Raw genomic sequence first — 26284 nt, forward strand, 5'->3', positions numbered from 1 at the left:
GAATTGTGAAATTTTGTATAAATGCCCAGCCCTGATATATATATATATATGTATATATAAAAAATCAGCACAATTACTAAAACTAAAAGCTAAAAAAATAAAGTTAATTCTAAATATTTATTATTATTATATATATTATAATTACTATTTATATAATAAAAATTAAATAATAATCTAGATCTAAAAAAACCTAAATATTAATATTATATATTTTTATAAATTATTAATACATTTTATTTCAGTTACTTGCCAAGGCAACATTTCTAATTATTATTTTTTTTTTTTGTAAGTTTAAGTAATAAAATTACTAAAACTAAAATAAAAATAAAGCTAAAAAGAAAAAATGCGTCTCTGGATACAGTCTTTCATTGGCTGTTTGTGGATTGTTTTTAGGATGCCGTATCAAGTTAATAGCACTTCAACTTTTAAAATAACATCTCATCCCATGTGGATTTTTCCTTTTCTTGCATTACGAGTCCAGGTCTCAAAAATAAATAAACACACCAAACAAGACATTTCCCATAGAATTCTTTATTCTGCTGCTGAACATCTTTTCACATTTGACTATACATACAAATCAACTCTAGTAAATAAACTCTGAAACGACGGTGAAAGCAGTCGCTTCTACTTTAATACTAAAATCATCATTTTTCATCAGAACAGAGAGGAGAGTATTCACACATGTACAGGATTCAGTTCATATACAGAGTCAAAGTGGTTTGGTTTACATGGATCAGTCGGAAATAAAAGTCAAAATGAAAGCCATGTCAGTTTATAAACCATCGTCCCGGGGATTTCACTAGTTAAATACTCATTCAAACAGGGTAATTTGGATAAAAAGAACTATTTAAATAAATATTTGATGTTGATTTTTTTTTTCTGAAATTCAAACAGTCATCCATATGAGCCTTGATATTATTACCCATAATGCAATGCACTGAACCACAGCTGTACGCTATAAGCGGGGCTTTTGTGCTCCAGTGGTTTAGACAAGTATCACTTCAAATAATTGATAAAACATGAAATAAACTACAATCTGAACAGCCAAAGAGCTTCCAGAAATGCGTTAAAAAGCAGCCGCCCTATAGAACTAGAGCGCTCGATACTACGCTGTCAGTCTGACGCGTGTACCTGTAATAAATACTGCACTTTCCCAATTTTAGTCCCAAAATAAACTCACATTAGCGCTTCAGGGATTCAAGGCCAGTGCCACGTCTGTTGTGCATCAAAAATGACACAATTTCAGCTCATTTCAGAGAAATAATTCAGTAATGTGAATCTGTGCTCAAGAACCAGAGCGTGAAATTAAACACACCAGAGGCGACGTGCAAGAACTTCAGGCTCTAATTTTAAATCACTGGAACTTTTAGTAATCACTAGAACTTTTAGTATTTTTTTTTTTCATAATTTTAGAAATGTCAAGGCCATATTTCACCACAAAATCAAGATATATAAATTAAAAAAAAGAAAAGAAAAAAAGATATTTTTTAATATATATATATATATATATATATATATATATATATATAAAATAAAAAATATTTATTATTAGTTTTTATATATCAAAGTCACAATGCAAAATATCTAAATGGTCCCTAATTTCAATGCAAAATACATTTTCTTAATTTTTGATTTTGGGATGAAAACGGGCATTTCTTGACAGTTTGAATGAATATTTTGGTAAGTCGTGCAACAAGCAATCAGGTTCTGGACTGACGCTCCTGCTGTTTTAGAGTGCTACACTTTAACAACCCAGTTGTTTTGGATGACAGTGAGGAAAAAAGGCACGAGGAGGAGACCCATCATAGGGTTGCAAACATAAAAACACACATTCACAGAGCTCTCGTGAATCAGTACGATCGTTCTGGTCTTTCTCCTGGAGTCGTAGAGGAAAGCTCTCCGTACTTCAGAAGTCTTGATGGATTAATCACATGTAGAAACATCAAAGTCACGTATCTTACATGCTTGCATAAAGCCCTCTTCGTCTCACGGGGAATATAAAAATGAATACCAAGTGACAGGTGAGTGCAGAAACCCCCCTTTTCCTATAATGCACCGGTGTGCCGGATCATCGAGTCATGGTCTGTCCTCTCAGTTAAACTAGTGTGTGTGTGTGTGTGTGTGTGTGTGTGTGTGTGTGTTAGCATCTCACTCCTGTCCGAAACCTTCTGTCTCCTCAATAGCAAACATCAGCTTCTCCTTCAGCTGCTCGTAGCTCCGGTATGGTGGAAGATCCAGACGATTGAAACTGGAGCAGAAAGAAAAGCAGGAACATTTACTGGTCTGATATCAACACTGACTACTGTATATGCTGCATTACAATCTGAATAATTATTGGTGGTATTTAGCATGATTATTATATGCAGTATACAAGTATGAATACATAATGCAAATGTGTAAAGAATTACGTAAGTATATGAAACAGTGTCACTTAAAAACCATGAGGAATGAGTTATAAATTTATTAACTTCAAAATAAAATAGTAAATAAAAATACTTTAAGATTTACAAATAATTACATTTAATAATTATTTAATAATTTATATAATAATTATTGAATAAACATTCACACAAAATTATTAAATTCATAAAAGTAATTAATGTAAATAGTAACACTTTACAATAAAGTTTTCATTTGTTAACTAGATTAATTAACATGAACTAACAATGAAAAACACTTCTAAAGTCTTTTTTTTTATTTTAATACATTATCAAAATCAAAAGTTGTATCTGTTATTTTATTATAATAATATAATAATATATATTATTTAATAGACCTGAGCTAACATGAACTAACAGTAAACAGTTGTATTTTTATTAAATAACGTTAACAAAGCTAATATTAGTTTATACATTAAAGTTAACTAATGGAATCTTATTGTAAAATGTTACCATATAAACAAAGCACTAATATAAAAAATATATAAATATACATAATTATAAAAATATATAAATATTTTAAAAATCTCTTTAAAATTATAACAACAACAACCACAATAATAATAATAATTATTATTATTATTACTGTTGTTACTGTATTATTAATTATTGTTAATATAAATTATTAATGCTATTTTATTAATATTAATTGCTGATTAATAATAATAATAATAATAATAATAATACATTTTTATTTTAATGATTATTATTGTTATTATTTGTATTATTAAAAATGTTTTTGCCAACTGATTAATCTATTTTACAAATCATTAAATAATTATGTATATAGACAGTTGACATGGATGTAACCATTGAACTACTATTTTAAAACAAGCCTCCTTTGACACATGATGGTCCTCTGTACTTACACAGCTTTAGCTTTACCTCGAATACACAGAAATAAACAATAAAACTCTTCAATAACAATCACATTAAGAGAAATGTGAATAGCTCTTTTCAGATGAATATAATGTTCACATAAAGTGAGGTTATGTACCATGTATGGCTGCGGGGAAGCCAGTTCTCTTTCCCGACCTTCTCGATGCAGAACTTCTGCGCTCCGTTACTCCCTGTGACCAAACAAATAAAAAACTCAAACTCTCAAACTAATCTCTACACTAAAATATATCTTTATAGAGGTCTTTTTTCTTTCTTTTTTTAAGAGCAAAGGAACAAGACCAAGAGTAGTTTTCTGTGATCTACTGCAAAATGTCCTAAATGTTCAGAACTGTTGCTATTTACATTCCTAATAAATGTTTATCATAACAAATCATCGAAATATGAAACCACATTTCTTCTCTGCTCACATAACCAAGGCTATGTTGGCAGGACAAAATAATATTAAATAATATTAAACTAACAGCCTATCATCCATGATTCAATCAAATCTTGCAATCCTACATTATTTCCCAGTAATTTTACTGTTTAAGGAAAGACACTACAGGCAAAACCACTGTTACCACTGTCTTAATGCACTGGTCAGTTCTGAGATTTTTAGCTATTTTGCTTATGTTTTATTTTAGACAAGTGGAAACAAAACACCCAAAATACACACTTAAGTGTTTATTTTATTGCACTTTATGTATTTGCGTCTGTAGATTTCAGTTACAATACTTATATTTAAAAGTTTTTTTCTCCACTTCAGCAGCACTTACATACACCAAATTTTAGAGTTTTATTCCTATCAATATTCTGAAGGTTTTTACTGTGGGGTTTGTTCATATATCATTCACCTGGTTTTATACAACATATTATTCATAAATATATGGTGAAAACTTTTATCTAACTTTTAAATTTTTTCTGGCTGTTAACAGTATTTATAGAGTGATAAAAAGAGATATCCAAAATCCCCTCAGTAAAAACCTTTAACTCTAATATGTCAACAAAATCAAACAAGAATTTTGAACCTGGCTTTATCCAATGTTCAGATTTATTTTCTGAAAATGTATGCGAATTAGTGCATATTTTTATCATTTGATAAAATGATAAAATGAAATGATAAAAATATTTTATTTAAACATAACATTTCAGAAAACTTGTAAAACAAAACAACTGTCTTCATGTACTGTGATTAATTAATGACTGGTGAAAGTAGGGTTATATCTATTACATTTTTTTTTTCCCTGTTCACCTGTAGTGTCTTGCCGTAACTCACATTATAGAAGTTAATGCATAGAGCATGCTATTTCATGTTGTTATGTAAATAAAAACAGATGTGCATCCAAAATAACTCACCCATCAGGTCTGCAAAGCCTCCGACAGGCAGACGACAGGTACCAGTGACAAACTGCAACAGTCTCATGCGCTTCTCATTGTCCATCTCTTTAATAAACTGGAGAGAAAGATAGATTGTATTAAAACTCGGAGCAAACTACATGATTTCTAATTTAAAATACTTCACTGTTTTAAGGAGATAATTGTGTCAGTACCTGCCAGAACCACAAAATCTGTTTACTGGAGGATGTATAATGTCTGTAAATGGTGTTTCTCTGCCAGTCATTCAGATCTATTTCTTGCATACCACACAACATCACCTACGACACAAAAAAAATCACTGTTAAATACTGAATACTTGCAACAGAAAATTATTTGCACACTTACTGTAAATATATCTTAATGTCACTGCATTTTGTTATCCAATTTAATGACTTTACGAAATGCTTAAAGAGGACCTATTATGCTTTTTTCTCTGTTCATCTTTCTTCAGTGTGTAATGTTGCTGTTTGAGCATGAAAAAGATCTGCTCCAGCGGGAGTTATTCTCTATATCAGTGTCAGTGTTTCTGAACTCCCTGAAACGCCTCCATTGTAGTCTTGAGCTTTCTTCTGGGAACGAACACGTCACAATATTCCTCATTTAAATAATTCATATGCAGAATAAAGGGGTGGGGCCTGGTTGAGTTAGTTAGTAGTGTGTTAAAACTGGCGGTTATGGTAAGGGGCGAGACATTTCCCAAACACACTCGAAGCACTTAACCAATCACAACATGCTGACCCAGCTGACCAATCAGAGCACATTGTGCTTTCAGAAGGAGGGGCTTCATAGAGACAGGAACTAAACAGAGTGTTACTGACAGACTGGGAAGAGAGGAGCTGCAACAATGGAGAATATGGAGAAAATAATGTGGTTTTTGAACATTCAAGCATGAAAACCTGTTCTAGTAGAGACCAAAAGAGGGCGCAATAGGTCCCCTTTAAGTTTTATTTTTAAGGCAGCTGGGATTTATGGGATTTTAAATCAGCGTCTCTTACCTCCAGCTCTTTGGCATCGAAATACTGCAGATACTGCTGTGGAAGAACCTCATTAAATCCTTCAAAGAATGCTTGAGTTTGTTCCTCGACACCACGAGACAGCCGCCACTCTGCCACCAGCCTGAACACACACAACATGACATTTACTACCAACAAACACTGAACAACTTTATATATACACGTTTTGGAACAGATCTAGTGTGACGGCACTGAAATGAGGGAAATGAAAAACCAGGCGGAGCTCCTTCTTTATAATATGAGCACTAATTGGATTTTTACAAGCATAACGAATAAAACCCTATAAAATAATAACAACAACATCAGCTGTACTAAAGCATCTAGAGGGCTTTATGTGTGTCAGTGTGGGGCTTGGCTTTAATTAGCATCAAGAGCTTTTAATTGCGAAACTGAGAGACGAGCAGAGCGGCACCTGATGTACTCCTCCTTGTTCTCCTCTGTGACCTGGATGTTCCCGCCGTCCGGCTTCAGCTCGTGAGTAGACACCTCACCCAGGATCTCCTTATCCACCGAGAAAAACATCTCCAGACCACACTCCTCGATGTTATTATCCCTGACACAACACACATATACACTTTGAGAGGCGTTCATGACTCAGGCTCAAGAAAAGACTCAGGAATTCATAATAGCTCATAGCACTAACAAAAGTATCCATATACAATGATTTTGGCCGATCATTTGAATGGGTGTATGAATGGATGGTATTTATTGATTGTCTGTAAATAATCTAAAAACTTATATTTATATGAAAGTGTATATATTAAAAAAAAAAAAAAAAAAAAAAAACCTTAGAGTACTATGTAAATATCAATCGTACTTGAATATGGTAATCAGTCAGAGCTATGGTAGCCTATATATTGAAGTTCCATAGTACCATATACAGACTGTAATGCATTATACTTATTCTTAATGAATATTCATGAGTACAGTAAAGCAGGTAAACTGACTTAATCCAGATGAGGGAGTTGTAGAACTCCGGGTCAATGGACTCCAGGTCTTTCAGTGCCCAGGGCTTGTTTAGGATGCGCTTGTAGAACGGCAACGAGAAGCCTGTGTCAATGAATTTTCCATGAAACAAGGCCTACAGGAATCAGGAAAAAAAAAAAATGTTAAATTGGCACCACAGAGTTTCATTCCAGTTATGAAATCCAGTTATCAAACAAAACAATCTCCTCACTTGGAATACAATCTGATAATGACCAAATATGGCGAAACAACATTACCATGGCGATGAAGCGTCCAATGAACTTGAAGTATTTGAGGTGGTCGGGGTTGATGTAGGAGGCGGGGTTTATCTGAAGGCAGTAGTTGTCCTTGCCAGCGTACTCAAACAGGCAGTACATGGGGTTCAACACCTCGTGGGATAACAGGAAGAACCATTCCCTGCACGAAACAGACAACAAGCATTATTTTTAAAGTATTACACGAGGTCTACACACAAGTGATGCTATATAAAACTGCAGCTGTCACACCTGTCATAAAGAAACCCTCAACTCTTCTGACATGACCAATTACAGACCAATCTCAAATCTTCCATTTCTTTCGAAGCTGCATGAAAAAGTTGTCGCTGATCTTTCCTCTGCTTTTGACACAATTTCTCACAGTATTCTCATTTCACAACTCTCTGCTCTTGGTATTTCTGGAACTTGTTCACTTCCTACCTGTCTGACCATCAGCATTACATCTCTAACTGCCAGGCTAAGTCCACTACTGCCCCTGTCTCACATGGTGTTCCCCAGGGTTCTGTTCTCGGGCCTTTACTGTTCATCATCTACATGCTTCTCTATTAGGTAACATTATCCATCATCATGGCTTCAACTTCCATTGCTATGCAGATGACACCCAACTCTATATCCATTCTCAACACAATGCTCCTTTCCCCACCAACTCCATATCAGCTTGTATTAATGATATAAATGCTTGGATATAATAATCAGAAATGTTTCTTGAGCAGCAAATCATCATATTAGAATGATTTCTGAAGGATCATGTGACACTGAAGACTGGAGTAAATTACATTTATTCGGTTAATTTAAATGAACTAATATATATATATATATATATATATATATATATATATATATATATATATCGTCACTGCAGATAGTCTTAAGCCAAAATATTTGTCAGCAGGCACATAATGGTTTGATTAGGTATTTCTTCTCCAGAAAGAGTGAAATATGAAACCTGCCTTGCCACGCCTCCATAGTCAAGCCCCTCCTCCCCGGGGAAGATGATCCACAGCCTGCGGCGGAGATCTTGAGCGCTGAAACTCATGATCTGCAGATAGACACCAGAACAACGTCATTTCAGAGACTCGAGATACAAACTGTGCAGACGCCTGAAGCGTTTAAAGAAATGTACAAGCTCCATAGTCACAGGTTAAACCTGCTCCTGGATTACAGCTCCACTGAGAACCTTTTAAAACTGGGATATGTCAGTGATCTGGTTTTACAAAGCACCATGGCTTTACCAAAACCATGGTTTATTTTGAACTTGGACTGCAGTACCTGCTGGAATGAGTCTTCAAACAGCGTTTTGCGGCTGACGGTGATCTTTATGTGCTGTGGCATCGCTAATTGCTATAATGAAAAATTAAAAACAAACAAATTAATTTTTTTTTAAAAATTTTATTATCATACTTTTTTTTCCAAACATCTTCAGATGTTTGTTTATTAATTTTTTTGTATTTATCCATCAATAATAACACATTTGGATGAAATATGCAGAACTGAAGGAAACCCTCACCTGACACCAGAATTTGAAGTACTGAACTTTGGCTTTGAAGTCTCGTACGTATGTGATTTGAGGGCCATTCTCACTGAGGGGAATGAAAGAGTGAAATAGTTCATTATATAAAAAGAATCAAAAGGTAAAAGTCTGTTAAAACAGCTTTATATTTTGTTCAGGACTAGTCCTAGTTTGAACTGTATAGTCACCAAACCACTAAATCTACAGCACCATGGCAAAAAAGACATTTTCATTAGGCTGGTTGTGATTCTTCATTGTAAATTTAATGTGATATGACACAAAGACGAAAGATGAAAGATGAAAAAACATTTCATGTTTCTATTCTGTAGTCCTCACTGGTTTGCACACAAAAATAAACATGCAGTGAAGTCATCCATTTGAATTGGATTTTAGAAATGAATTAAACTGTAATCACAAAAAAATTGTAAACAAGTAATCACTGAATTTGTCAGTGCTGCAACTAAATTTATTGAATCTTAAATTTCCAATAAATTTATTCTAATGTGAAAAATTAAACATTCACAGAAGTGTTTTGCTGTCTCTATCATGTCTTAATTTACTATCAAAATATGAAAATGACTTCAGTAAAATTGCTTTGCCTGCTAAACCTGCCTGGTTACTTCACAAACATCCTGGAACTGAACCCAGAACAGCTGAAACACTCATTCATGGTGAAAAAAATCCTAATAAAAGTCTTATCTAGATTCCGTGAGCCTTTATCCTGCCGGTCGTGACGGGTAACGTCAAGCACAGATGTTTGTTTGCTGAGAATATTTGGTCATCAAAAGCATGTCTCACATTCCTCTGACGTAGAGGATCGCTTTGTACCTTAAAAACACTTTATGTTAATCAACGCACACATTCTCCAGCTCAACAGCGAGAGGTGTGTTTGCGTTCTCTGAGCTGACTCATCACGGAAGATAACAATCGAATGGAGTTTCACACACAAACCCGTTTTTCCTGTTATGATGAACACACTGTTCTGCCTGAAAGAGATCATTGTGCATCTCTAAGCTAAATAAAATGAACATGCACTATGAATCTCTCAGGCTAGCCTCAATGTCATAAATTATATGTATGATTTATACCAGGGCTGTCAATAGATTAAACATTTTTATCGCATACTGATCGTGAAATTAAGCATACAACATTTATCTTGTTTAATACGTTTATTTTGTCATCATTTGCAATATCCAGCAAGTAAACTATCCGATTGAAGGGTCATTCTCACAAATCTGTATTTTCTGCAAACTTTTTTTTTTTTAAAGGTAAATGTAGCTGTCTTTCCAAAAAAGAACACTTGGAGACTCCAAAAGGACACCTAATAACCAAATGATATAATAAGTCCGTATAATTCATAAACTTATGTGTACAGGGCAACAGCAAAGAGCTTGTTTAGGGCGCGTTTACATTTTAGACATGTCAAATTGCGATAATAAACAGGACCACATGAAGATGCCAAAAAAACAAGCAACCGCCTTGACCTTATGGCATATACTACAGTACACGGATCCATTCAGAATTACTAAACACAGCAACATACACATGACAAATCAAAACATTATCCTGAATGTGTGTGGAAACTATGTGAATGTTGCACAGACACATTTCAGTACATTCACATTGTTTCCACACACATTCAGGATAATGTTTTTATTTGTCATGTGTATGATGCTGTGTTTATTCGAGAGCACACATACAGTTTGTTTGCACATCAATATAACAAACTCACGTGTGTTTACTGTACGACTCTTTTACGTCACCGCAATCATCTTTACCTTGATTGCAATCCTCATCCATCAAAACTTTACTAGCGAGACGCTGGTTTGCTTTATCCAGCTGAGAAACATAGTTTGTGTCTCATCTGGCCATACAGCGGTGGGATGTTTTCACGTTCTGTTCAGTCTGTATTTCAAACAGCGCGATGCGTGAGGGCTCACGCTCTTCAGAATATGACAGAGCTCGTGTTTTAAAGCAAAACACACACTGGAACGAATAATTCACTGAAAACTGGCCAAGAGTCACTGCTCTCTCTGCCATCTCTGATGTAATCAGCCTGGTTTTCTTTACATTTGCGCTGTTTTGGACTGATTGTTTGAACACATGGATCATTGGACTGAAAACTTTCCCGCAGTTTAGCGGCTTAAAATGATCTGATCGCAAACAGAGAAGCGAAATCGGCTTAAGGGGTTAGATTTCTGCCCTCGACCACCAGGGTTACATGTGCTTGTGCCATTTTTAGTGCTGTCAATCGATAAAATATATTTTTATACTGCAATAATTTCACAGTTACTCTCCAAATGAGTCAGCTTAAAGACAGTATATTTTAAATATTTGCTTAATGGCATCTTTTTTATAAATGAAGGCCAGTTTCACTGATACTAATACTGTACTGATGTTAAAAAAAAAAAAATCTCTTTTATAGAGACATTAATTATAGACATTCAACATTACAGTATAACTAAAAGCTATCAATTTAAACATTTACTAGGCTTTAAAAAATAATTTTTAATTTAAGTGAACTTAAAACAATCTTCATATAAAACCATTATAATAAATGTCATATTTACCTGTGGCCTGTCTAACAGGTAGGAAATATTCAGAAACACTTCACAGTCTTCACTGCATAAATTATAAATTAAATATAGATTAATCCTTATTAAAGCTACAATTTTCTCTGTTACCTTTGTTCTTTGATGAACATTAATAACAGACATCATCACAGCAACTGGTTTATTAGGCTGCTGTCACTTTAAGAGCTGCCGCTGCCGAACATGACGTGGATCTGACGTGCATCTTATTTTCTCAGAACTCTTTAAGTTCATTTAAGATGCTATTTAACTCATTTAAGACTGCTCTTATGAGGATACTTGACAAAACGGGCATTTTGGCATAATTCTGTTTGTTCAAGAGAACTCGATACTGGCGCGCATCTTTCTGTGCACACGAGTCGTGTGTGTGTCACATGATACGACATTCACAGACAGCACGTTCTCGTTTGTCTTGTGGCGCTTGAATGGTTTAAAAGCATTCACGTGAATAAGAGCGTGATCATATAATGTAATGCTAGCCAAATTATGATGGAAAAATGGATGCTTGTGTTAATTGCGCTAAATATTTTTAACGTGTTAAACTGAAAAAAATAATTGCATGCGTTAACGTGCTAATTTTGACAGCACTAGCCATTATAGATGCTCAGTGTGATAAACTGATGACTTCTAAGATCCTCTAACTGTGATGTAAATTTCATGTGCTTCAGTAATGTATTTGTGTTAAATCCTTTTAACACGATTTTGAATTAATTGCATGTGCTAACGTGTTAACATTGACAGCCTTAATTTATACATAATGCTTTCACGAGCATTTCTGCAGGTTTATCAGCCACTAAGTGTTTGATGCAGATTTGCACTTACAGGGAGGACTTTCCAGTCCGTGGGTCGATGTAAGTGGTGGTTCTCCGGTTGTGATCTACGAAGTAAGGGATGCCATCGACAGTAAACCTCATTTCCCAACCTTCAGGCAGGGCCTTCTCATTTAGCAAACTGCACAACATAGAAACAGCCATGATAACACTTTAATAAGCAACAGTTTATGATTCTTCAGACCTTTAATGACTCAACGAGCTGGTCAATAATTACTTATTTAAATCAATACTTCACTTCTCCTCACTAACAAATAAGATTAAAATAAGCATCTTAGACTGAAACAATGTATTATTTTGGATATATTCACACCGTAGACAGAAAGTACAGGACAACGTCCACATTTTGTGGAACATTAACTCACAAACCAAGTTTCTGAAGCTGGTCTTGCTTATATTGGAGTTTAGCATTAAAGCAGGTGATATACGAGTTGTTGGATGAGTTATTTTACATTGAAGGTCATCAATGTCCAGAGTGCTTTATTGTGTCTCTGTAGATTGGCATTTTGGAGGGTTTTAAACACCATTGTAAATATGAATAACACACAGTCTCTTGTGGAATATTGCTTTAGATGAGGCTAACTATTCATTAGTGAGTATTAACCGTTCAGAGGAAAAAGATAAAGAGGATCTGACCCTTGAGTGCGCGGATCCTCCCACTGCGTCGTTCTGGTCGGGTGATGAACAAAGTAAACTCTGCCATTAGAGTCAGTTCTCTTCTCTGAGAGAGAGACAGAAGGAGATACCAGGAGGACAGTAAGAAATAATGGAGCCAAGAAAGATGTGATTAAACCTTTGCAAACTTTGCCTCAAACAAATCATTCAAAGCTATTTTCAGCTTCTGAGCTATTTTCACCAGCTGGTTTGCAGCACGGAGCAAGTGGTTCTCATTTGTTAAATTGGGACACTGAAAGATGTAGTGGCTAATTTTAGTGCTGCTTTGCAGGTGCAGATGATACCAGAACAATAAAAAGTGCCTGCTAGTCCAGCATATTACAGAGGTTTTCACAGTGGTTTCTCCTGGTGATGAAAGGAAAGTTTGTCGCTCTCTCACCCCATCCGTGTGGCAGAGGTCCCAGCGGGTCAAACTCCTTATTCTGGGTGGCTGAAGCCTGATCCTGCAGCTACAGAATAACACAAAGGAAAACATTATGGCTAACTGCATAATACATACACTATATGGACAAAACTATTGGGACATCTGACCATTACACCAACAGGGACTGACCTCACATAGACATTAAAGGGGTCCTTGATTATGATTTGACTTTTTTAACTTTAGTTAGTGTGTAATGTTGCTGTTTGAGCATAAACAACATCTGCAAAGTTACGACGCTCAAAGTTCAATGCAAAGGGAGATATTTTCTTTTACAGAAATTGCTGTTTAAGGACTACAACAAACGGCTGGTAGGGACTACACTGAGCTTCTTCCTGGGTTGGTGACATCACAAACCCCAAAATTTACATAAACCCCACCCCTGAGAACACACAACAAAGGGGGTGAGGCCATGTTGGGCTGCTTTAGAGAAGAGGAAGAGTTGTTGTAGTAGAGTGTTGTTGACATGCCGTCATTTTACATCGCATTTTACTGCTTCACAAACGAGGGTCAATTCAACGCTGGATTTGCACAAAAGATTAACATGACGGCACATGCTAGTCGATGAGTTGAATCAACTCCACAGCAACTTCATAAATTTATCCACTAACCATTCAGAAACGTCCAGTTTCATTCTAAAAGTTGTAACTTCTTCCTGAGCCTCTCCATCAGTGTCGACTCCAGTTTGAACAATGTAAGGCTGAACACCGTTACTGACAATCCTCATTTTGGCTGCGTGAGATTCTCCAGCTTTGTTGTTGTTGAGCAACCGAAGCGTGAGCTGTTAAAGCTCCGCCCTCTTCTGGAAAGGGGGTCGGGAGCAGCAGCTCATTAGCATTTAAAGGGACACACACAAAAACAGTGTGTTTCTGCTCACACCCAAATAGGGGCAAATTTGACAAGCTATAATAAATGATCTGTGGGGTATTTTGAGCTGAAACTTCACAGACACATTCTGGAGACACCAGAGACTTATATTACATCTTGTAGAAGGGGCACAACAGGTCCCCTTTAATATGGAGTTGGTCCCCCTTTTGCAGCTATAACAGCTTCCACTCTTCTGGGAAAAGCTTTTTTGCTAATCCCGTAGAGCATTTGTAAGGGTCAGGCACTGATGTTGGATGAAAAGGCCAGGCTAAAAATCCCCATTCCAGTTTATTCCAAAGGTGTTGGATGGGGTTGAGGTCAGGGCTCTCTTCCACACAAAACTCATCCAACCATGTCTTTATGAACCTTGCTTTGTGTACTGAGGCACAGTCAGGCTGGAATAGAAAAGGGTCTTCCCCAAACTGTTCCCACAAAGTCGGAAGCATAGCATTGTCCAAAAAACGTCTTGGGAGATTTCCCCTCACTGGAAGTAAGGGGTCCAGCCCAACTCCTGAAAAACAACAAATAAGACTGTCTACTCTCTGCCTAGTAACCTAACGCATAAACATTATGGGAAGAGCTCTAGCCAGTCTGGATTTAAACTTTGTCGGCTGAAGACGCAAGTTTAGTTTTAACACAAAAAAACGTACCTCACCAGTCCTGATTTCTAACATACACTCACAGTGCTTGGCTGGTCTTTTGGCTCATCAGAGCAGAAACGAAAGCTGATGCTCTATGTATGTTTTTCCGTCATCTCCGGACACGTTCATATGTAAATTGCACAAGCTTATTTCATCCATTAGATCAAAAGATCTGAAAAAACCCATATATTTCCCCACCCATAGACCCTCCCCTCAAAGAAATCAAGACAGAAATGGTCAAAAGTGGACAAAAGAGACGGATTAAAACACCAGTTGTAAACGGGAATGTGTCTCCCTCATCTACTTGTGATCCGCTCAACCAAAACGCATCTTAATACCAGGTCTTCTTCATATTTCAGATCTATCAGTGTGTTTAATTCCTCACCCCGATGATGAACCGTTGGTTGAACTGCTGCATGGCTCCCTGCAGCTGACTGCGCTGGTGCTGCCACTGCTCGTAGTTGCGCACCGTCTCCATCGTGGGCCGCTGCCATGTTGTGGTTCTGGTAATGTGGTCCACAAAATACACCCGTCCCATCTGATCCACACGTCGCTCCCAGCTAAAGAGAGAAGCTCTTTGAGGCCCAAAATGTTTAAGCATTAACGTTTTAAACAACATTAAATATAATATAGTCATTGCTCGTCTAGCCAAGAACATGTTTTATGTGAACGCACCCTAAGAAATGTGGGTCAGGTGAAACCAGCCTAATTTCAAGTTCATTAGTCCACTTGTTTTTCAGGCATATTTTCAGTTTTACAAAACCCTAAATCACTGTGGAAAAAAAGGTGATCCTAAAAATATAGGCTGCATTTTCTTAAACAAAATATTTTATTTGTCCAAACATAAAGCCTTTATTAACAGTCCATATCCTGAACTATTAAGCAACTCGATCTGAAATAGACAAGCTCTGACTATGTGTTACCGTTTAAATATGCTAAAGGCATGCGTCAAGTATGCATAGTGCATTCTTTTAAGGGCGTGTCCCATTATTCAGTTTCCTACCCTGTTGGCAGAGGCTCCGGTCTTTCCCAAGTCGTCCTCTTTTCCACATGGTCAACAAAATACAGACGGCCGTTCTGATCGACACGCTGCTCCCAACTGCAAACACAGTTAGTGCTCAAATATATATATATATATTATATATATATAAAAAAAGATTTTCTTTCGCAGTATTTTTGTTTTGGTTTCCAGTACAAATACCTAATCATTCTTAAATTAAGATACATTTACTTGAGAAGCAAAATGACTTGATATGTCTTGTTTCCTGAAATATTGATCAAAATTAAGTTAAATATATGCCAAGAAAAATAAACTTAATATAAAGGGAAAACAATTATTTTGGGAAGTGACATAAGGAGGAACCAGCACTTCTGTTTATTAACCAAACGTGCAGTTACGGCTCGTGCAGATTCTCTCAAATTGTTTCTGATTCATATGAATGTCATACCCGGGCGGCAGAGGTCCGGTGTTGACCATGCTGGGAATCCTGCTGGGGGCGGGGACTACACTGAGAGCCGTCCTACCAGGCTGCTCCACTGTGGGGGCGGGGCTAGAATCTGAGGCTCCTCCCCCAGAGGGATTACGAACTGGAGTGTCTGAACGAGACGAATCGCTGCCGTCAGGAAAAGAACCAGTAGAGGAAGCTGCAAAGAGGGGGGGGGGGATTTCACCACCATTTTCATAATGCAATCTTCCAAAAACAATGAGGCAATAAAAAAAAAATAAACATTTCCCAATAGTGGTCAGCTCAAATTGATTTTTCAATAACACACACACACACAATATGAAGAAGCACAACGGTTTTCAACGTTGATAATAATTAGAATATATCTTTAGCAGCAAATCATCATATTAGAATGATTTCTGAAGGATCATGTGACACAGTAATGATGCTGAAAATACAGCTTTGATCACAGGAATAAATTACATTTTAACATATATTCACATAGAAAACAGTTATTTTAAATTGTAATAATATTTCACAATTTTTACTGTATTTTTGATCAAAATGAATACAGCCTTGATGAGCAGAAGAGACTTCTTTTAGAAACGGTAGTGCGTATACACGATGTAAAAGCAAAAAATCATAAAATTAAATGCACATTTATTTGACATAATATTTACTAAAAATTCACACACAAAAATGCATTACTGATTGTCAAAACTATTGGTAGATTTTGGAAATTACATACTTCTGTTAATAGGCCATAAAAGATTCATTATCAGCTAATACTTGCCAAAAAAACAACCAATAAATCAGCCTGGATGATATTTTGGACTTTTCTGACTTTGTTTTTGATTTTTTAATATATTTTAACATGCCAAAGGAGAACATTAAACATCAAAACAACATAACAGAATGTGCAGGTCCTAAAAGTAACACTAATCAAGAACTAAATGTGAGTAAAAATCGGTGTTGGCGAGTACACAAAACGGTGTCAATTGCCAGTTGGACTGTAATATTTTTATGAATTTCAGCAATGCAACGTTGTGAGAACATGAACCTGAACGACGCTCGGGACAGTTGACGGGTCAGTGCTGCATCGTCACTTAAGTTTAAGCCTTGCCAAATTAACTCAATTCGTAACTTGCTGTGTGGAATGGTTTCCGTGCGCAAACATCCAAAGAGCGAGTCCAGAAAGCCACGTCCCAAGACGGCACGTGAATACTGAATTGAACTCTCTTTCACGTCTTCTTGCACTTGAAAATGCCTGTATTGACGAGTATTCTCATAAACATAGTCAGTTATGTCTTGAACATAAACAGTTGAGAAAGAAAGCGCATGTGTATCAGTATATTGGATCCGTGCAGCTCTTAAAGTGACAGCAGCCTAATAAACCTGCTGCTGTCCGTGTCAATCAACGAACAAAAGACAAAAAAAAAAAAATAATCACTCGATATTACATTTGATTACTTTGTTAAAATTCTGTACCTGAAAATTGTGAATTTCTAAATTATCTAAAATTTTAGTGTCGTAACCGTCTGTTTTTTTCAAAAACGGTTTTATGGCCGGTGAAAAATATTTATGGCCGGTACATTTTCTTAAGTGACCGGCCATTGGCAGGCCCTAAATATGTGTATGAGCAGACGGTCTCACCTGGGGAAGATGTGGGTCTGCGTGGGGTTGGCGGGGGAGGTCGCGAGGGTCGTGGCGGTCTCTGGCTTCGTGACCCTCTGGCTGACCCTGAGGGAGAGTCCATTCCATTCACACGGCCGTTAGGAGCAGACGGCCGATCCATACCCTCTGAGACCGTTGGGGACGGATCCCTGCTACTGCAGAGAGAGAAAGACACCGGAGATCAGCAGGAGAAATCCGAAACCATGTATGATTACAGACATGTGACGCTCCTCAACCAATTACAGGTCCTTTTGGTACAATCAAACTGCCATCAGCACACTAACAACAAAAGAAACAGTACGCAGATGACCATTTCTTCATTTACACTTCTGTTAATTAATGACTGATATGAAATACCTTCTGCTGGAGTCTTCATTAAGCTCCAACTCGCCATTTAAAGAACCTGGAAAAAAATAACATGAGTCATTTGTGGTCTTTTCAGTGTAAAATATTAAAATAAAATTGTTATACAGACGAATAGAGTGACTGACTCTGGTTGTTGGCCTCGGCCGATTGAAACGTTTCGGGATCCACCTGTAGACCGTCCAAACACACGGACAGATCGCCAATGTTATCGGTCTGATCTCTGTCTGCGCACAGCTGCAGCGTCTGCACAACCTCACAGACTGAACGAAACAACAAAAATCAAACAAACATTACTTACATTAAAAAAATAGACATATTTTTACATTTAACAACATTATTGAGTGATTTTAATATATATATAATTATACAAATATATAAATGTATACTGAGTAATAAAAATTATATTTATATCTATATTATATTTAGAATACATGAGACTAGTGTGATACAATCACATACTAATCTTGTCTATCCAATATTATAATTCCTGTCCGAGCTGGTAAACATGAATATATGTAAACAGTATTCTAACAAAAATGATGACTTTAGCTAAAAAAATGGAGGGAGAATTCATGTAGGTTCAGTGATTTTCATTTCCTTTTAAATTAAGACAGAGGGCCTCTAGTACTCGATATCAGGCTGCTGATAGATCACTGCACTCTTTAATGTGGTTAATGCGGCGCTGGGGGCGGAGTATAGAAACTCACTCTTCATGTCATGTGACTTGAGCGTCTCGCTGACGTCAAGGGTGGCCATGCCCAACAGAACGTCTGACTTCAGCGTCTGGTGACTCCAAACACGGAAGATCAGCTTGCTGAATGGAGTGACAATCCTGATGGACAAATACAAAACACAAATTATGAACCTGGAAAACAGATCTAGAGAGGAAGAAAACACACTCAACTTTAACAGTTCGTGCTAGAGGTCTGATCACAGTCACACAACTGCACTTGGCAAACACCACTAATAATAGAGTCTATAGTCTGTTCTGACGTCATTCTTAACAATCACTTCATGTCGGGATGATAAAAGCATTTACTAGATAATTGAGTCACATGACAATGTGCCGGTGAAGCCTGTGTTTGCTAAATACAAACACTCTTTAGCGCTGGTACTATATCAAATCACACTCACACAGTGAGCGACTGCTTCCATTTGGGCGAGTGTGTGTTGGTGCATTTCTCCGTCTTTTTGGACTGGCCGTCCACACACACCTCCACGTACGGACTCGGGCCGAACCAGTTCTTCTTGTTGTCCTTGAGTTTGGCAGAGATCACTGCAAACAGGAAGAACACATGGTCAAAACAACATGATTTGACGGATTTCTGCAAACACATGTGACCCCAAACATTAGAAAAGCAGCCGTTATTGAGGAGGAAGTACAAGGGAATAGATTAATATGTTAAAAACACATTGCATTTAAAAATACTGTGCATAAAATATGCACAAATTTGCATATTATTACAAAAGTGACGCAGACTCCACAGAAAATGTGGAAAAAATAATAAATCTTATTTTATTAAAACATTTTTATTTTATAATTAAACTATAAATTAATTTAAATGTTTTAAATAATATTTTTAATAAAGCATGCAAGTAAACATGCTTATAGCCCTTTTAAATATATGTAAATTATATATTATAAAATATATAAATATATATTTAAATATATTTTATTTTTTTTAAATATTAAAGTCTCAAATTGCTAATAATATAAATTCCTCTAATTAATTCATTTTCAAGGCTAAATTTAAAATTACGGGTCTCTGTACCTTTTACAAATAATGTGAAGAAAATATGCATAAATTTGCATATTATTACAAAAGTGATGTAAACTACACTGAAACTGGAAAAAAAATATAAAATTTTCCATTTTATTAAAACTTTTTTTATTTTTATTTTATAATAAACATTTTAATTTTTGTAAATAATGTTTTTTTTTAAGTCTCAATAATTGCTAATTATAAAAACTACTCTGATAATTACCATTCATTTATTTTACAGGCTAAATGTAAAATTACGGATCTCTGTACCTCTTAAAAATAATGTGCAAAAAATATGCATAAATTTGCATATTGTTACAAAAGTGATGTAGACGCCAGAAAAAATGTGACCTTTTTGCTCTAATGTGATAAATTACTAAATAGCAGATCCTTTTATCAAATGGTTTTTAAACACAAAATGTTTAATATGTTATAGCCCTTTAAAAAAAAAAAACTTAATTAAAATCTTTTTATTATAATAAAACACTTTTAAAACATAAAAATGGCTCATAAATTGATACTTTAAAAAAACTCTGATAATGACAAGTAATTTCACAAAATGTAAAATTATTCAGAAGCATTAAGTATATTATGATCACTATATGAGCAAAATGTCCAGACATTTTTGTGCTAACTGAAACAAACATGTTTGAAATTAAGATGAAGTTTTTTTGTTTGGTCAAAGTTGGTCTGCCAATAATCATTCAATTAATATTGTTCAGTAATTTAGTGTTTTATGCAATTCAGCAAAGCCACAGAAAGAAAATGTTAATGTATTAAAACTATTAAGAAGTTTACTAACTTTTTATATTATATAGAAAGTAACATTTAGTATTGGCTACATTAACTTATTAATGACAGTCAAGCACAAACAACATGCACATTTCCTGAAGATAGTTTCCTGAGTTGAGATCACCAATGATTTAAAGCAAACCATTTATTAGAGATAGTAGAGACAGCAGAGACAGAGAGAGGAAACTGTGATCTGTGCAACACTGTTAGAAGTGAAATATTAGCATACATTAATGCGGTCAGCTGATAAGGAAGAATGTCCCATCAGATAAATCACAGGTGGAAACATGCAAACATACCAATGATCTGCAGCTGTGCTTTCATAGGGAAGCCATTAGCAGGACCTGCTTTAGTGACACTGCAGGCCATGACATAGAGCTACGCTGAGACCTGCAAACACAGCCACACACACACACACAGATATTAATAATGAACACTGAGCTGATTCTGGACGAGAAACACACACATCTGTGCATCTTTCAAACGTGATTGGTCGGGTATGAAGTGTCAGACATAGCAATATATACACTTCTGCAATTTACTTGGCAAGTGTCTTTCAAAGATCTGATGGCATGAATCTTGTAACCCAATAATTCTACAACAGATTTTGGTATGCAATATGTAAATAATAATAGCGCTAATAAAATGCAACTTCAAAGACACCTTAACATCTCTTCATTTTCAGGAAGATAAAGTCTCTTCTGCTCACCAAAGCTGCATTTCTTTGATCAAAAATACTGTAAAAATTGTAAAATATTTTTACAATTTAAAATAACTGTTTTCTATGCGAATATATGTTAAAATATAATTTATTCCTGTGATCAAAGCTGAATTTTCAGCATCATTACTCCAGTCTTCAGTGTCACATGATCCTTCAGAAATCATTCTGATATGCTGATTTGCTTCTCAAGAAACATTTCTGATTATTATCAATGTTGAAAACAGTTCATATTTTTGTGGAAACATGTTTTCATGATTCTTTGATGAATAAAAAGTTCAAAAGAACAGCATTTATTTGACACAGAAATTATAAATGTCTTTAATGTCAAAATTTAATGCATCCTTGATGAATAAAAGTATTATTTTTTAAACATATATTATATCTGTAAACAAATATATCTGAAAAAAAAAATATCTGTCAGACTTTTGACTATACTTTTCAGTATACTTATTATAAAAAAAAAATATTTTAAAGGATTAAATTATTTATTTTATTTAGAAGAACCATCATTATTGTCACGTTTAATCTAAGAAGTAAAACAGTAACTTTCTAAGTAAACTAGGTCAGATTGGATGACTTTCACAAGACAGTAAAAAAATTATGTAATTTTTATTATGGAATATATGGCATATTAAGCATGACAGAGGAACTGAAACAAATCAAGCTCACCATATTCCAAAATGATGAAACTAAATCCACAATCAGTGCAAGTGGGGAAAAAAATAGATTGTGCTTTCATAAACTATCCATGAAAGTGTTGTTCGCTTTCCTTCTCCGTTTCTGTTGTAAAGAGATCCCAGATTACAGGCGCTCGATAACTTCTCCTCCGGTTACGTCACGACGTCATCCACAATCAAACTGACGCTCACGTGTGTCTCGCACAAGAGTGAGATCTGAATAAACTTTCACTCGAGCTGATCTCTGGGTTAATTATTCATCACTGATCGTGTGTCGCTCCTCAATAACAGTCGACGGGCCGAATCCAGGGGAAACACCGACATGTTTTTAAACCTCCAGGTCAGAGATTACAACAGATACGGTGATTCATAATCTAAATGTCAGTCAGACATCGAGAGAATCTGCACAGGAAACCCAAAGCTCTAATTCTGTCTGATATTTCCTCTGAAAGGTGTTGTGTGTCGCCTTCTCAACACCAACACTGTCTGTAATGTTCAGTCAAGGTTAATCATTAGTAGGTTTGACTTCCTGAAGAGTCAAACACTCAAAATGCCGATCTGTTAGTTTGCGCGACCGACATGTCAACTTCTGACTCGACCACTGGCGTGAGTTTGGGGGCGGGGCTACCTGTCAGAAGGCGGGAGTGTTTGTGAGACAAAACTCCCACAGAAGAACCCAAGCGATATCAGAGATTTGCCACCTAGCAACCACACAGAACACCCTAGCAACCGCATAGCAATGCACTTTTTAATCGAAAAAACGAACTGAATCTCATTTATCTCTAAAATACTGTTATAACAAAGTGTGGAATATTTGATTGTGACTGCATTTTATAATCAAATCTTGGTCTGCAACTAACGATTATTTTGGTAAACGATTAATCTGTCGATTGTTTCCTCGATTAATTGGGTAATAAAGCCAAATTTTCTGATAACACTTTTTAATAATAATAGTTAACATTAGTAAACAATGAATAATACTTCTACAGCATTTATTAATCTTAGTAAATGCTAATCTCAAAATTTACTACCATCAATAGTTGTATCTGTTAACATTAGTTAATGCATTGTGAACATGAACGTGAAAATGTACATAAAAACATTAACGAAAGTTAACACATTTTGTAAAAATATATTGCTTATTGTTAGTTCTTGTAAGTTATTTGCATTAACTAATTATTATTTATTTAAATAAAATTATTTAATACATTAAAATAAATTTATTAAAATAATTAACGCCAACCTTAAAAATAAGAAAAGTAGTGCAAATATGTAAAATAAATAAATAAACTCAATAATTCACCTACAAGTAAAGTTGTAATGATAATGTAATGATAACTACATGTTTTACACACTGATATAATTTCTTTCACAGTATTATAGTCTATACAGGAAAATATGTCGCTGAATTTTAGGATGATCTTATTTTGGGGGTCTGTGTTTCATATAAAAGTTTCAATCTAGGAAGCACTTGGAATACATGTAATTACCATGGTCATTTTAATAACATGGTGTATATCAAAGTACCACAATTCTGTTTTGGATGACAGTTGTGGCTAATGACAAATAACAACTCTGTAGTAACTAGGAAGTTTTTTTAGAAAAATACCGCGGTATTTTTAGCAAATGATAATGGTGGACAGGTGAGCAGCTTCAGGACAAACCTGTTTAGCTAGGAAATATTTAAATCATCAAATCAGCTGCAACCAAAACCAACAACAAACTCAAAGCTATACATCTGACATGGGGGTATTAACATAACACATGTGTTCATACATGACCCGAACATGACCAGTAAACAACAAACCCACAAATACATATTCAGGCACATTGTTGATTCCCCCTGACTCTCATTGTCAGATCTGAGCTATTTATATAAGATTTAAATAGTCAAAGTGATTAGTTAACCTGTCAACACGACTCAGTGTCACTATAACGCAACGCACATAGATAAGAACATACACACACGGTAAACTACAGCACAGCCTCGATCAGATGTCCGTCTCTTACCCGAATCTATCTCTGGGTCAGATGAGAGACGTGAAGCCGAACCGATCCGTCCTGAAATAGTTTATTACAGAATCCGTACCAAGCGACTCCGGCTCAGATCAGGAATGAACTTCCGCCATCTTCACGGCAACACGTCATCAAAGACGCTGTACTGAAATCCGCCCTTCCACTCGAGCCAAAGTCCGTTTCATGTGAGACATACAGTCGTTATTCCACCAGGCGGCGCTCGATGGCCCAGAGAGACTATTCTCCATTGAGCCGCATTCAAAAATCAGGGCGGTTTGGTCTTTATTGCAGATGTTTGTATGAGAACGAGTATAATCTTTCAAATCTACAGATTTGTTTATGTCACAAATATGAAAATTCGCTAAGGATTGCAATGTGTAATGCTTTTTTAAAAGTGCCTCATCTAGTAATCATAAACCACTGTTATTCGTTCTTACGGATCATTGCGGAGAAAAGTAACAGACATCACGTGAGCAAAGTCCTCGGTTTGTTGTTCAAGCAGCGTCCTGGACAATCTTTTATACCTGAATAATGAAATTGAGGAACGACGTTTAACTAATAAAATACTTTGGGTAAAATATTTTTTTATCTAGATCAATCATACTTGATATTAAAAAAAAGACGGGATATTCGTGCTGTCTGCGTTTAAAAGCGAAACACTGAACAAAATTAAGCTATTAACGTTATAGCAAAAACTTTATTACATTATTAATGATGTTAACAGTCAAACCGCCAAACATACAAATTAAAAATGCATATATACACAAATTTATTCAAGTTAGTATGTACAAAAGTTTGTGTGCATTTTATGTAACCTGCAAAGTACTGGTCACACTTAGCCTACTACATATCATTTTAGCGGCTAACTGTATCCAAAATAATTGAGGTGCTTTACACCTCAACTCTTTACCCTGCAAACCTCCTTCCAAGTCTAACACCCACACCCTCCCTGCAAACTCTCATGAAAATATCATCATCACACAGAAGCAGCAGCTCTTCTCTGAGATGAGGAGATCCTCACATGATCAACCTCAAAGAAAACAGTGGCGATTCCCACCAGACCAGACAGAACCAGTCGAATCAGAGCTTCAGTGAAGCCACAATGATCCAGACAATCTGAAAGAGAAGAGACTTATTTATAAACATCTGTGTTATTAAATGTCTGTCTGTGGAAAAAACAAGCCGCACAGAGGTAATTGTGGCAGGAAGGGTGTTTTGTGGTAAATGCTGTTTTCGTACCCTGACATGGTTGGCAGATCTCTTTCATGTTAAGACGGATGCTCTTGTTGCTCACTGGATTTGCAGCCGTGCAGCTGTAGATCTCTGAATCATTATAATGAAGCTCTAATGGTAAACTGAGTTTGATGCTGAGATCAGGATTGCTGGTCTGATTCACCATTTCACTCCCTTTATACCACGAGATGAACACGTCTCGATCATTTCTCACAGAGCAGAGCACAGAGCAGAAATCTTCTACTGCTCGTGACTGCTTTAAAGTACCTGGTAGAGATTTGTTTTGTATAAGTTACATTTCAATGTTAAAGTTCAGGAGGTCTTTATTCTCAGTATTTATGGCTTTAATGACTCCTAAATAAGCTCCTGCCCCTTTCGCCCAGCAATGATTTAGAGGTCAGGAGAGAGACCCTACAGAACAAGATAGCAACTGAATAAACTGACTTAAAAGGCTCACCTGAAGATTGGTCAATAACCAATGAGTTGCACTCAATAGCTGGTACAGAGACAGGTGCTGTAGGACAAGAGGAAACAACAATCTTTTAATAAGCCCATTTTGTAGAAATCATATGAGATTTATTAATTAAAGGGATAGTTTACGCAAATTGAAAATTCTTTCATTAATTACTTAATAGGTAACCAGTGTAGAGATGACAAAAATAGTGTTATATGATCATATTTTCTTGACCTTGTAGGAACTCTAGCAGCTGCATTTTTGGACTAATTGAAGCTCAAACGTGCTGCGTAACACGAGAATGAACCTCACTGGTTCTTGTGGAAGCTCAAACGTGCTGCGTAACACGAGAATGAACCTCATTGGTTCTTGCTGAAGCTCAAACGTGCTGCGTAACACGAGAATGAACCTCATTGGTTCTTGCTGAAGCTCAAACGTGCTGCGTAACACGAGAATGAACCTCACTGGTTCTTGTGGAAGCTCAAACGTGCTGCGTAACACGAGAATGAACCTCATTGGTTCTTGCTGAAGCTCAAACGTGCTGCGTAACACGAGAATGAACCTCATTGGTTCTTGCTGAAGCTCAAACGTGCTGCGTAACACGAGAATGAACCTCATTGGTTCTTGCGGAAGCTCAAACGTGCTGCGTAACACGAGAAT

General features: G+C 36.0%; 1 protein-coding gene across 3 annotated transcripts; it reads right to left on the bottom strand.

The window, feature by feature from the left end:
- Positions 1-515: 515 nt before the first annotated feature.
- On the bottom strand, positions 516-24092 carry LOC127505588 (E3 ubiquitin-protein ligase Itchy-like). Of its 3 annotated transcripts, none has more exons than XM_051881237.1 (24): positions 23932-24092; positions 20823-20913; positions 19103-19244; positions 18676-18800; positions 18094-18228; positions 17960-18005; positions 17582-17757; positions 15932-16127; positions 15487-15582; positions 14869-15043; positions 12934-13003; positions 12516-12600; positions 11872-12000; positions 8456-8528; positions 8218-8289; positions 7899-7987; positions 6931-7090; positions 6655-6788; positions 6120-6260; positions 5690-5810; positions 4868-4972; positions 4674-4770; positions 3436-3508; positions 516-2248 (listed from the first exon to the last, which is right to left on the bottom strand). In XM_051881237.1, the coding sequence occupies exons 2-24, from the start codon at positions 20890-20892 to the stop codon at positions 2149-2151; spliced, it is 2610 nt and encodes an 869-aa protein (XP_051737197.1). In that variant the 5' UTR covers positions 20893-20913; positions 23932-24092; the 3' UTR covers positions 516-2148. The 3 variants fall into 3 exon arrangements, with proteins under 3 accessions (XP_051737197.1, XP_051737196.1, XP_051737198.1); XM_051881236.1 differs by having other exon boundaries at positions 14869-15058; XM_051881238.1 differs by lacking the exon at positions 20823-20913 and having other exon boundaries at positions 14869-15058; positions 23932-24066.
- Positions 24093-26284: the final 2192 nt, after the last annotated feature.

The sequence above is a fragment of the Ctenopharyngodon idella genome, chromosome 22 (assembly GCF_019924925.1).
Source record: "Ctenopharyngodon idella isolate HZGC_01 chromosome 22, HZGC01, whole genome shotgun sequence".
Lineage (NCBI taxonomy): Eukaryota > Metazoa > Chordata > Actinopteri > Cypriniformes > Xenocyprididae > Ctenopharyngodon > Ctenopharyngodon idella.

What these genes read in the sequence shown, in the direction of transcription:
- LOC127505588 (XM_051881236.1), bottom strand. Translation starts at nt 20,892, where the DNA reads ATGGCCTGCAGTGTCACTAAAGCAGGTCCTGCTAATGGCTTCCCTATG. An exon ending in AGCACAGCTGCAGATCATTG is followed by an intron (nt 19,245 to 20,822) that starts GTATGTTTGCAT and finishes TCCTGTTTGCAG; the next exon opens with TGATCTCTGCCAAACTCAAG. An exon ending in GACTATGGAGGCGTGGCAAG is followed by an intron (nt 7,091 to 7,898) that starts GCAGGTTTCATA and finishes TGTTTCGTGCAG; the next exon opens with GGAATGGTTCTTCCTGTTAT.